General features: G+C 40.4%; 1 protein-coding gene across 7 annotated transcripts in view; it reads left to right on the top strand.

The window, feature by feature from the left end:
- The window catches only part of cica (capicua transcriptional repressor a), a 51830-nt gene that overhangs the window by 18642 nt on the left and 19645 nt on the right, over positions 1 to 13543 (top strand). For all 7 annotated transcript variants that reach the window (XM_078175857.1, XM_033636355.2, XM_078175856.1 and 4 more), the window contains exons 4-9: positions 2145 to 2276; positions 5396 to 5549; positions 9614 to 9713; positions 9826 to 10008; positions 12103 to 12229; positions 12563 to 12735. In XM_078175857.1, coding sequence (XP_078031983.1) covers positions 2145 to 2276; positions 5396 to 5549; positions 9614 to 9713; positions 9826 to 10008; positions 12103 to 12229; positions 12563 to 12735 — 869 coding nt within the window. The remainder of the gene's footprint in view (positions 1 to 2144; positions 2277 to 5395; positions 5550 to 9613; positions 9714 to 9825; positions 10009 to 12102; positions 12230 to 12562; positions 12736 to 13543) is intronic.

The raw sequence follows: 13543 nt of genomic DNA, 5'->3' as shown, positions 1-13543 counted from the left end.
CAGTAGTAGTAATGGTGATAATACAGTCATAGTAGTGGTAGTATTAGCTGTAACAGGGCTTTCTGTGGTATTTTATCTTTATGATATAAACATGTTGTGTCATCTGTTGATGATTCTGAGGAAATATTAATTAGAAACTAACAAAATGAGCTATTGAAGGATTTGTTTTACACATTGTTGCCGTCCTGTGAAATCCTATGTATCTCCAAAATGTCTCCTGCTTTGTAGCAAATCTTTTGTCAGGTAACCCAACAGGTTTTTAAATGATTTATGTGCCTTCAAAAGTAGGATTAAGGCTAAAGAGTCTACAGCCATGCTGATGGCTAAATACCAAAATTAGTATGCTCACATGCACAAACTTCTGTTTAGCAGGTGTATTGTTTACCATGTTCACCAACTATGTTTAGCATGCTAACATTTGCTGATTAGCACTAAACACAAAGTACAGCTGATGGCAATGTATTTAAGGGATCACTGAAATCATTAGGATTCATACTCTGGGGAGCATGAATGTCTACACAAAACTTCAGAGGGATCCATCAAATAGTTGTTGAGATACTTCACTTTGGATCAAAGTGGTGAACCTACTGACCAACATTAACATTATCATGTAGGGAGCAAAATGATAAAATTTTGTGATACAGGGTTTTTGTTAGACAGCAACTAAGTGTAGAGATTGTGTCTTATTTAAGGTCTAGTGTCCAGGATTTAGTGGCATCTAGCAGTGAGGTTGCAGATTGAAACCAAGTGAAACTTCCCCTGTGTGTCTGAATGTGTAGGAGAATTACGGTAGCCAACACAAGAATGTGAATGGCCCTGTCTAGAGTCAGTGTTTGGTTTGTCCATTCTAGGCCACTGTAGAAATGACATGGCGGACTCCGCGGGAAAAGACTCAGTCCATATGTTAATATATACAGCTCATTCTAAGGTCACAAAAACATAGTGATTCTTAGTTCCAGGTGATTATACACTACTGAAAACATACTGCACCCCTTACTCGGACCACACACATCTTCGAACTAGTCCTCATTTTGATCTCAACTACACCCCTTTAAAGTTTACTGACTGTATTTTGTATGGCTGTGATGCTTTTGCAGTGATAAAATCTATCCACAGACAGACAGTAGAAACACCTCGAAGTACTCAAAACAGCTTCTGTGATAGTTTCCGCTTTTGCCGTGATGACACATACACACTCTGACACTCACAAGGTGAAAACAAAACCACCTTTCACAATGTTGTCGCTGTTGGTGATAACTACAATTAAAAACACAAACTAAACGATGCAGAATTGCAGGTAAAATTCAGTTTGTTTCCTGTGTATACCACTTTGTCCTGTTGTGTTTGACTTGTTGATGACACAGTAACTAGCTTCAGATGGGGACAACAATTCAACATAATGGTTATAGATTAGTGTAAAAACCCATTTTTCTGTTTAATGTCAGACATTCTCTTATACTACTTTTGGTAGCTTTCATAATAAAAAGGCTTTCTTCATCATACTCCAAAAACACTAGACATTAAAACTAAATGAAAACTTCACTAAAAACAAGTAAATTCCTCAAAATAAACCTAAAAGTACTTGTGCACTCCTGAGACTAAACTCAAATCAAAACAACATCAAAGTCTAAATGAAAATAAAATGTAATGAAAATTTAAAAACTGTAGTAACTCTGCTCTGCATTCTGTCTTGTCTTGAAATGGTTCCCACTGCACAGACAGTTCAGAGTGTGAAGCTCAGCACCAGTCTAGACAGCAAGTAGTCTGGAGTCTGGAATCTCTGTGGACAAAATCAACAGGTTCCCTCATCACATCACACCACATGACCCCTCAACTCTCATTATCCTGAGGGATGGTCCGTGTGTGTGTGTGTGTGTGTGTGTGTGTGTGTGTGTGTTGGAGATGGGGGCAGAGTAGGTAACTGAATACACAACTCCATTCATGGTCCCCAGCTTCTATGAAAGTGTAGTTTTTAGTAGCGCTTTAGCTCATCGCTGGCTGACGATCACATAGGGCTTCACATGCTGCCAGAGGGCAGAGTGTTACCTTCTGTCTACAGTCCATGATACTGAGACGAATAAACATGATGACATTTCACTTTCTCTCTCTCTCTCTCTCTCCTCTCTCCCTTCGTGTTCCCACAGTTTGGACCAACGTGGAGCCTCGGTCGGTGCCAGTGTTCCCTTGGCATTCGCTTGTCCCTTTCCTGGAGCCCAGCCAATCAGGAGCGGCTGCCCAGCCTGCTGATGGCCAACAGCTTGTCAATCAGAGCAAAGGTAGCGAATGACCCCATTCCTTTTCTCTGAATTCCACTGCCTGTGCCCAAAATATAGAAAACTACACCTTATAAACAAGTATTTCCCTCGATATAATAATCATAACAGGAAGTAATATGCAGGGTTTCTGTTTCTGCCAAAACACTCAAGTACAAATGTTGGTCGGCCGTACCAGCAGCCAAGTCAGTGTTTCCCAAAACAGTTTCGACTGAGTTGCAAATCAGCACAGTTGGTGTTCACACCAATATAGTTCCAGTAATATTGTTGATGACACTATTTACTGACTGGAGTGCTAAAATCTATTCAGAGACTCATTTTGACTGGTGGAGACTGTCAGTAATCTTCCACAGAGCCTCATCAGACCTTATTTATGTGGTGTATATAGATTTTATGCTTTCCTTTTTTATTTTATCTTATTTGTATTTTTGTTGTGTTTTTGTTTCATGGTTGTTGTTTTTTTAATTTGTCACTCAGTCACTTTCTTTCCTTGGTCCTTTTGACTCTCAAGGTTCTGTAACGTGAATTCCCTGTTGTGGGATCAATAAAGTTTATTTTATCTCATCACATCTTATCATAGCTTAGCTTAGCTTAGCATGGCTTAGCTTAGGACTTTATAAGGGCTCAGCTATCGATTATTCATTTCAGCGAATAGTTGATAAATCATCATCATAAAGCATCTGTCGCCCTAGTCAGTGCAATGTCTCCCTCGCTGCTGCCCCGTCTTAGAATTAAATCATTCTGATTGGGAGTTCAGCTCAGCACTCCAGAAGAAAAATGGAAGTGAGGAAAGTAAACAAACTGCTAAAGTCAAGAGGTAGTCAGAACAAAACAAACTTATTACAAAAGGTATGATACTTTTTCTGTAGCCATTGAGCTCTTTAGCAGAAACGTTTTGTGATGGTTTCTGTTATAGTTCACTGGCACACAGTAAATATGCTCGTTTCTTAAACATGGGAATTTGGTAATAATGTGCTAACTGGCTAACTAGCATCAAGATGGTCTTCTGTTTTTCCTTTATGAATGACACATATAGACTACTGTCATCTGCTGTTATGGAGAGTTATTATTATATATTATATATTATTTCTAGGGATGCACCGAAATTAAAATTTGTGGCCGAAGCCGAAGCCGAATATTATTAAACGCTTGGCCGAATACAGAGTACCGAATACCGAATATCATTGTTTAGTTTTTCATTAGTTTTTGCAGATGAACCCCCTCCAGATTAGTGTTGTCACGGTACTAAAATTGGGACCCACTGTGCGATACCAATGAAAGTATCACGGTTCTGAGTAGTATCACGATACCACAGCAAAAATGAGGCAGATGTGCCTTTTGTCATTTATGAAAAGATAAATGACTTTTCTATAATATATCAATGATATTTCAATGGAATAAATTACTTATTGACTTATTCATACTTCAAAAACAGCATCAATAAGTGATTAACATAGGGGGGATCAAAATAAATAAAATAAAAATCAGCCAGCCACCCTCCTCCCCTGACAAGTAAAGAACAGTCCCTTCATAAGTAAAGAACAGTCCCTAAAGTGCGGTGAGGTTTGTGGACCGTTACCTGCCACAAAGACAGAAATGTGAAAGGCTCGTTTCTCCTCTGACACATCACATACCTGTGTTCGGCTGTCTCAGCTGTTCAGGTACTTCTGGGCAGTCATGACACCAAGAAGAGGATATTATTGGAGCCGACTTCTCCATCGCTGGGTAAGCCGATGGCCGCCGTATTTGACAGGAATACATTAACATTACTGTCTGTGTCTGTGACCCCTGTTCAACCCACAACCGATGGGATTCGCCTTTCGTTTCTGCTGCTGGTTGAAATCTGTAGGCTGCTCGCACAGAGTGCTGAATGATTTAAGCCTATTTTGCTCGCTCAAAACTATTTTTAGTTGCAAATGCGAGTGCCATGACGGCCGGATCACCACACTGCCGACATTTTATTCTGCCCGTCACGGCATGCTGTTTGATTGCGTTATCAAAACATGCCGCTATTATTCGGCCTTGCTTTTAACTTATTCCACCGAATACCAAATGTGTGTTTTTTTGCAATATTCGGCCGAATATATTCGGTTACCGAATATTCGGTGCATCCCTAATTATTTCCTCTCACTTTGGGGTGTATTCATGTGCAGCTTTTTGGCCAAGATGGAGGTATGGTGAGGCAACGCAACACTTGACTTTGGTTGCCACTAGTTCTTTAAAGTCGGTTTTGTTTGTCCGGGCCTTTAGAGCCCACATCGTCAGTCTAAAACACAGAGATATTTGATTTGCTAAAATATATGACAAAAAAAGCAGCAAATTGTTTTTGAATCACAAAAGTTACCAGCAGTGGTGTAGTAGTAGTCGATGATGTGGGTGTACTACTAGGCAGATGGGTAGTTTACCGAGGAGGAAGTGGATATACTCTCCTACACACTCTGGTAGCCTTTTGGCTGATAGGTGGGTATAAATGGCCAGAAGAAGAGGTGGGTATACGTCGTAGATCTGCGTATGCCCTCCAGCACACCACTGATTGCTGGGTCATTTTCTGTCAACTGATTAATCATTTCAGCTCTAGACTGTTAAATAAACCAGTTTGCTTTTTAGGAAAGGAAGGCATCCCATTCAAAGCTGTGTCACATTATTGATCTCTAGAAACAGTAGACAGTTTGCTATTTTAGGGTCTATGAGCATAAAAGAATTTGTTTGAAGAGACCAAAACACTGTGTTAGGGTTGTAGTGGCTAATCTCTGTCTGTATAAACATAGAAGAGGAAGCAAGCTCATTAATACATACAGAAAACTTTGTTAAAAAGACACCTGCAGATAAAAAAAATGTGTCAACTCAGTTTTGTAATTACTATATTTAATGACAAAATACTTCTGTAATGTTTGGATGTCGTCACTAAACCTCTTACGGAACATTTCCCTTTATATGTTGTTCTTCTTACCGCTGCCACAGATTATAACACAGATGTAGTCAGAGTTTGTCACACCTCCCACAGCCCGAATAAAGCTGCCCATCAACAAGCTGCATTTAGGGAAGCCCTACGTTCACACATGTGACACTTCTTACATAAAAAATTTGTATTAACTGGCTTTTAAACGCCTTTTTTTTTTCAGAGCCTCGTTGCGGTGTGGCCCTGGTAAGCGACGGACGGACCGGCCCTCCAGACCTAGAGAGGGGATCGCCGTCATGCCCTCCCCCTACCAATGACAATCCTCCTGCAGACAGGGGTGGGGCTGACAGCGAGACAGAGAGTGATACAGACGACCCGTAAGTACAAAAAGGCTGATTTTACCCTCCTCCCTGATATTATCATGGTGCTTGATTATTTTGACATTTTCTGCAAATGCCTTTTTGGCACATATGATTAAAAAAAATATTTATCATTGCAGGCTGCAACAGTTAAGTGCTCAGCAGTGTATTTTGTGTTGGTCATCAAAGTCTAGTGGTGACTACAGATGGCAAATAGAATCAAGAGAAGAAGAAACAAAAGATTGAATTTAAATTCAGGTGTAGAGAAGCGCTGTGGCACAGTGACCACATTGTGAAATGAGGCCAGTCTGCCAGTCAGACACAGGAAACTGCCAGACAACCATTGATCTAATTTAGGTCATGTTTACGTGCAAGTGCAATAATTTAAACCTGTCTGTTATTCCCATAAAGACTCAATGAAGTGGGACGTAACTCTTGTCAATTTATTTTCTAGAATAGATACTGGTTTATTTAGATAGTATGGAGGAATTTGTTTAATTTGGAATTTAGTTTATTCCTGATTTAACTACTACTGTGATTTTTTTGGGTTTTTTTGTAAAGTGTTACAGGAGCAGTGTGTAGGATTTAGTGGCATCTAGCGGTGAGGATTGCGACCAGCTGAATTTTCTGGTTAGAATTCCTTCAGTGTTCATTGTTCATCCGCAGAGGTCTCTTCCTCTCCAAAACAAACAGACCCAGGAATTTAAACCACTAAAAACACTGAAAAAATCAGTTTCACCATCATGTTTTCTGATGCTGTTCAGCTTGACAAGGAGAGGTTGTTACGGTGGGCGACCCCAGCACATGTATTGCTCTGCCTTGAGCCAGTGTTTGGTTTGTCCATTCTGGGCTACTGTAGAAACATGGCAGTGCAACATGGTGATCCCTGTGCACAGGGACCTGATCCCTATGTAGATATAAACAGCGCATTTTAAGGTAATGAAACACAATTCTTATTTTCAGGTAATTATACACTAAAGAAAACATACTTATTATATTATGTTCCATTTCTGCCCGTATATCCCCCTAAATCCTACACAATGGACCGTTAATGTTTCCTTCCAAAATTATATGTATTCATTTTGGAAAAAAAAAGTCTGTAGCTACATTTCATTGTTCCATACACTTAAAATACGGAGAGGGAAAAACAAAAAGCAGTAGTGTCTTGAGCAAACCCTCTGTCCTCTAAAAAAGTTTAGGTGTTACATTTAAATGTTGTAAACTCATTTTGAGCAAACACTTTATACATTGTGTTTCCTTTCTGAGACTCTTGGTATGACTCACCAGAAAACAGATAGTAACTGTAGATTATATTAGACACAGTTTGTTGGCGTAGTTTGAATCGTTGCCTTTAAAACTCTCAAGGACGCTACGCTCAGAACAGGTGCACTGAAATCCACCTCTGACAGCAAAAATTTGAAAGAAACAAACAACAACAAACAACTTTTCCACCAGCTGCATCAGTGTGTGTGTGTGTGTGTGTGTGTGTGTGTGTGTGTGTATGTGTGTGTCTGGCAGAGAGTTGTACAGTCTGTGCTTGTTCATTCCACTCAGTCTCAGGCTGCGTCTCTGCGTCTGGCTGGGTTATTGCTCTTTCAGAGTGACTCAGACGGGCTGCGTGGCTGTCTGGCTGGTAGTGTGGTTTTGAATGTTTTCAGGGTCACTGTGCTCACAAAGGCCGCCATCACCAAAAGAAGTGCTTCAGCAGTCTCTCAATGTTGCAGTGGTTACACCTGTTATCTGGCTGCAGCTCAATGGAGAGACTAATGGCATTAATAAAAACAAAGTCGACTCATTTAACAAGATTTCAGCTCCATTTATTAGCTGTTTTACCCTGCTTGAATACACCACCACCGTACACATGCTTACAGATGCATACATATGTAAGCATGTGTACATTCTCCTTTTTTCACAATATTTTTATCATGCTTTTCATCACATAAACACAAACACAACTAAAACAATACACAGTGGCCACAATTACTAAACATCTGATTTAGATCTGTAACATATGATGCACAGAGCACATGATACACTTGAAAGGATACGCTCACATAAATATTTTGTGGAAGTATAAATGGGAAGATACAGTTTATCTTTGTACATATATGTAAAAGGAAAGCCATACAGCCACAACACAAGCTGCAATGTAACCACTCTGGGCAATATGAACCATCAATTTACATCCACTAAAAGTGCTTGTGTTTGCCACTAACTGGCATCTCTGTAGGGATCCTTTCCATAAGTTGTCAGATATTTAGAATAACAATCTGAGCCTGTCGGCGCCAAAAACAAGCACTTTTAGTGGACGTATATTAATGGTGTGAACATGCCCTGAATTGTTTCTCTGCGGGCTGTTTGGTGGCTTCCAGCTGCAGCCCATTAGTCACTTTAACTCAAAATAATGGGACAAAAAAATAAAGTCCACCCTTTTTATATAAGGACTGTGCAAACAGAATATATAGTTATATTGTTTTATTGTATTTTTTAAATTTACTGCTTCTCATCTGTCCAGTCTTTGTCTGTTACCCCTTCTTGATTCCTTTTTTGTGTTTCTTTTGTATTTTACCAACCAACCTCACATCCCCCTGACAACTTGGCTGGCTCTGGCTTAATTTCTCCCTTCATGGACACTGTGCGTGTTACTCTTTTGCCCTTTTTTCTCATTCTAAGTCTTTGCTGCATTATGTGTTTGCTGTATATAACAAAAGAACTTAAGTTAAACGAGACAAAAAGGCAAAAAAGTGCCTCATTCATGCCAAGTCACGACTCGACGCAGAGTTCACCTTCGAACAGCTGAAAGGTTCAGACTTTCTCTCTGAAGACAGTTTCAAAAGACTGTTTTAATGGTCATAACAGCTATGCTCACAATTTAAACTGTTTTCTTGCCTTTTGAGCCGTGAAAAAGTTATTCCGAGTTTATTCACCCCTGGTTTATCAGTCTACAGTTTTGCTTTGTCGCTAATAGTTGGGAAGCCTGTGGTGGGTTCCTTTTTCTGCATCTGTCTTGATTTATGTTTTATTATTCGTGCTTTCTTTTTGGCTCTCTGCAAGTGTCATCTCTAATATAAACCACCATTATTGTGATGACAATAAGAATTTGTATACAAATGAATGTCTGTTTTACTGCTCTGTTTCTCCAGCTGCTGCAACACAATAATAATAATTTAAACATATCCCAGTTTTCTGTCACAAACTGGATTTATTTGTTCTTTTCATATTAACTGTGTCTGGTTGCTTTTTCCTTGAAAAAATCCAGTGGCTCACAGAAAGAATGCAATTCAGTAGAAGTAGAAATAGCAGTTTCGGTAGACTTAACTGAGTAGTTAGCATGCATAGTGGTAATATCCGAGGCTGAGCAGATGAAAAAAAGTGCGTAGATATTAACATTAATGTCAATAAAGGGAAAAGAAAGTCAGGAAGACAAAGGGAAAATGATGCACGTTAATATTCCATTTTTTCTCTAATATGACTAGATTCTGAATTTGACGTGGGTCATTTGAATAGCATATATTTAGTCCGAATTTTAGTACTTTTTTCAAATGTAGCATTTTCCGATTAACACGTGGGATATACAGATATTATTCTGCTTTTAATAGCATTCTTTTAACATGCACACAGCACATTCAGAATATGTGTCTCTCAACTGGGGTTTTCACCGTAGTTTGTGTTACACAGTCTCATGTCCATTTACAGCCTGTTCTGTGTGTTGTCATGGATACGTTGTACTCAAACCATCTGGCCAACAGTTTGTAAGGCCATAGTAGAGATGCATACCCACAAGAAAAATCCACATTTCTGGTCAAAAGAAGACACATTAAACATACGTACATTAAATAAAACTTCATGGAATCTTGTCTTCAGATCAAAAAGATGCAAAATACATGCACAGATCAAAGCCTAGGCTTTTTACACAGTATCTTAATAAATTAGGACCAGTATGTCTTGAATTCCTCCCTAAATCCTTCACAGCCCTTTACTCTTGTCACTTTTGTGAAAGTCCCTCAAAGTGAGGAATTTCCCTTGATTTCCCATCTCTTGTGGACTCAGCAGTTTCACTTTTTCTCTGTGTGTGAATGCAGGTTCTCCCCGGGTGTGGCCAATGATCCGGCGCCCTCCACTGGCCCCATGAAGAGACGAACACAGTCCCTCAGCGCTCTGCCCAAGGATGGAGACAGAAAGGTTAGTTCACTGTGCAGACAGTCAATGAGTACAGAAGGCAGAAAAATACAAACAGACAGATTAATGCTTACCATAAAACTTAACTTTCTGTCCTCTTCCAAACCCCAATCAGAGGGAGAAGGACCACATCCGCCGACCCATGAATGCATTCATGATCTTCAGTAAACGCCACCGGGCCCTGGTGCACCAGCGACATCCCAACCAGGACAACCGGACAGTCAGCAAGATCCTGGGGGAGTGGTGGTACGCTCTGGGGCCCAACGAAAAGCAGCAGTACCATGATCTAGCCTTCCAGGTAAACACTCTGCCATAAAACAGTAGTGAATCTTTAGCCAATATATTAGAGCTTTTAATTTTGTGCTCCAGACCTCCAGATTCATCAACAGCAGAAGCAACTTGTTCAGAATTAGATGATGAAATACTGGGTAGTTTCCATGAGCAGTGAATAGTGTCATTGCTGAACTACAGAAACTGAAACTACATCAACAGTAGGGCTGTCATCAAATATTTTAAATTTGAGTGTATACTTGAATTGTATTTTTTTAAAAGGACATTTGACTGTGAAAAATGATGTGTCTCTATGAGATAACCTCTAAATTAAGGTTAAATTAAAAGTATCCGCATACTGCGAGCCTTCGACAACACAGTGTTACAGTTCGTCACTGGCTAGCTACCCATATGTCGGGGCTACTGAAGTATGGGTTTATTAAGCTCACTTAAACTGCTAATGCGATCTCTAACAGAAGATCCAGAAACACAAAAGCAAGACTATGAAAAAACAAAACGGCAACAAAAATTTAGAAGTGAATGGAAGCAGAAGTTTAAGGTATATTAGGTTTTCTACTTCTTTTCATGATGTTTTTATTGCAGATATGACTGACCCAGGCACAACGCTGGGTGCAAGTGAGAGAGAGCGCGAAAAATGTACTAAGTGTCAGCGGCTTTGTTAAGTTGCATCATATTGCCTTTTCTATGTTACTTACAGAGAAGTATTTGGGCCACCTACAGTGAACTCTGACCACCAAATTCCAGGGCTTGGTGGGCTGTGGGGCCATTGCTTAAAAATCTATTTTTTCCCTGCATTTCACCTCGAGCAACCTGAGGACACGTCATGAAAATATGGATCCACAAGAGCATGGCTTAAAGGGAAATTTCAGTTTATTTCAACCTATCTCCTATCGTCCTAAATTTGTTTCAAGTGACTAGTGACATAGAAATAATAGTTAGCATGTTAGCTGTTAGCCTAGATACAGCCGGGGCGCATAGTAGCGTCATACCTGTTAAAACGTAAGTGAACGGGCATACCTTCAAGTGCAAAGTTAGTCCACTAAACAAGCTGTTTTTCCACAAAGACCGCCTCATATCGTTAGGATAAATGTCAGAGAACATATAAAAAACGACATGTAAACGTGTTGTCTTACCTTACCGGTGTGCTGCCATGTTTGTTTACCATTTAGCTCTGCTTTCCAAAGCACGGCCGAAATATATCTCGCCAGCTCTAGATAAAGTCCAGCTGGATACTACTCCAGGTGGAGGTGTCTCGTCCTCGGTCACATCCAGACCTTGAAAATAAGGCTGCAACCGGTCCCATTCCTTGCAACAGAGGCATTCCTCTTCTGTGGGCACTGGGGCACAGCATTCACAGGTACACCACCAATCTCCAGAGCTATGCAGCCTTGCAGCAGCCATTCCTCCTCTCTCGTCCTCTACCTGTTGCGCCTGTCTCTCTCTCTCTCTCTCTCTCTCTCTCTCCTCCTCGTTCTTCAATTTCACAAAGCTCTTCGTCAGTGTATTCTGGCTCAAATAAATAAGGGCGGCCATCAAACTCTGCAAAATCAAATTCCTCCTCCACAAAGTCGAAGTCTGGCAAAAAGTCAGCCATTATTCTATAAATCTTTCATAAAATAAATGAATGAACTTTTCAGGCTACTGTCCGGTTCTGCCTTCCAGCTGTTGCTGCTTGTTCAGGCACGCTATGAGATCGCTGCTTGTTCTCGCGATATTTCGGCCGTGCTTTGGAAAGCAGAGCTAAATGGTAAACAAACATGGCAGCACACCGGTAAGGTAAGACAACACGTTTCCATGTCGTTTTCTATATGTTCTCTGACATTTATCCTAACAATATGAGGCGGTCTTTGTGGAAAAACAGCTTGTTTAGTGGACTAACTTTGCACTTGAAGGTATGCCCAGGTTGAAATAAACCGAAATTTCCCTTTAATGTCTGAAACTCCAGCCAATCAGCCACACAATAATTGATAAAAATAGATATTCGAATGGTTCTAACTTACATATAATCAAACAATCTAACATAATTATCGGCCAATTTTACAGCCCTACTCAACAGGAAATTAAAAGCTCTCTCCTCCTCCTTGTCCTCCTCCTCCTCCAGGTGAAAGAGGCCCATTTCAGAGCCCACCCAGACTGGAAGTGGTGCAACAAGGACCGCAGGAAGTCGCTGTCTGAGGGCCGTGGGACGCCAAAGGAGTCACGGGAAAGGAGCATGTCAGAGAGCATAGGTGTGTGTATATGTATGTGTGTTGATTAGCATGCCTTTAAGAAGGGAAAACGTCATAGATCAGTGAATCATCAGCTGCTTTGAATCTTTTGTCTGTTTTAGATCCTTCAGTCAATTAAAAAAACATTCAGGCATATTTAATGATTGTCTAAAAAAAATCAGTATAGTTATAGAAACATACTGATTTTTGTTGCCCATCGCAGCCTTTTTGCTGATGCTCTTAGACAGAGCGTTGGTGGATTTTATGGAATTGTTTTTCAGTTTTATTGATCTGTTCCATGATGGTACGCTGTGATGTTTGATCTTTGATCAGTCTTTCTCCTCTCTTCTCCAGATCCCCATCCGGAGTCTCAGGTGCTAGAAGGGAAAGGAGGGGTTTCGGGCTGGCCAGGGGGATCGGAGCGTCGAGGGGGGCTGTTTTCAGGGCACCACCCCCGTCCCCGAGCCTTTTCCCAGAGTGCGGTGCACACCCTGGAGCAGAGGGAGAGAGAGAGAGACCTAGAGAAGGTAGGTGGTTGTTAATCTGTAGCTCAAAGGCAGCAAAGAGACTCTGGAGATTTAAGAATGTGAAGCAAATGTTTCGAGATCACCAGCTAATTTAAATCTTAAAGCTAGATTAAATTAAAATCATGTGCTCTCAGTTGAGTTTTGAACTCTAAACTAATTTGTTGCTTTCAAAAGAACAAATAAGAAAATAAATGAAAATGCAGAAAATAAAAGCACCAGACTGAAGTAAATCGCCCACGCACCAACACGTGTGTATATTAATAGACAGCAGACGTGTGTCCTTCACACTGCAGAGCATTTCGGATGAACCCTACAACTGAAAGTACGTTGTTCAAAAGCAGTTCAAATGGACTCTCTCAGTTCTTTGTGTGAGGGCTTGAGTTGCTGCTGCTGAAAGCCCGACTGAAAGCTCTGGGGGAGCTCAGCCTCCAACTTCAAAGGTTTCACTTTCTACTTTTTTAGTGCCTTTGAAGGCATTGTGGTGTTTGTTGCATCTCTCCTAATCACAGAGGGATAGGCCTGCATGTGAGCTCTTTTGTTTTGAAGGCATTTATTTAATGCTGGTGGCAAAGCTGTGTACGTATGCATGCTTTGATAATAGCGATATTACTCTTGTCTGAAGTGTTGTTCTGAAGTCCTTAAGGTTTTTCTGTATAGTTTTTAATGTTTAGAAGCAGTGTCACTCAGGAACTACTCAAATATTTTCTTTTAAGGGAACCTATGATGCTTTTCCTTATTTTCTACTGTCAGAATATCGGATTTTTATTTTCAACATGGCCGAAATTTCAACTAATGAGGCAAACATATG

The sequence above is a fragment of the Epinephelus lanceolatus genome, chromosome 16 (genome assembly GCF_041903045.1).
Source record: "Epinephelus lanceolatus isolate andai-2023 chromosome 16, ASM4190304v1, whole genome shotgun sequence".
Lineage (NCBI taxonomy): Eukaryota > Metazoa > Chordata > Actinopteri > Perciformes > Serranidae > Epinephelus > Epinephelus lanceolatus.
Note: the sequence above shows the minus strand (reverse complement) of the source record. Positions and strands in the feature narration are given on the sequence as shown.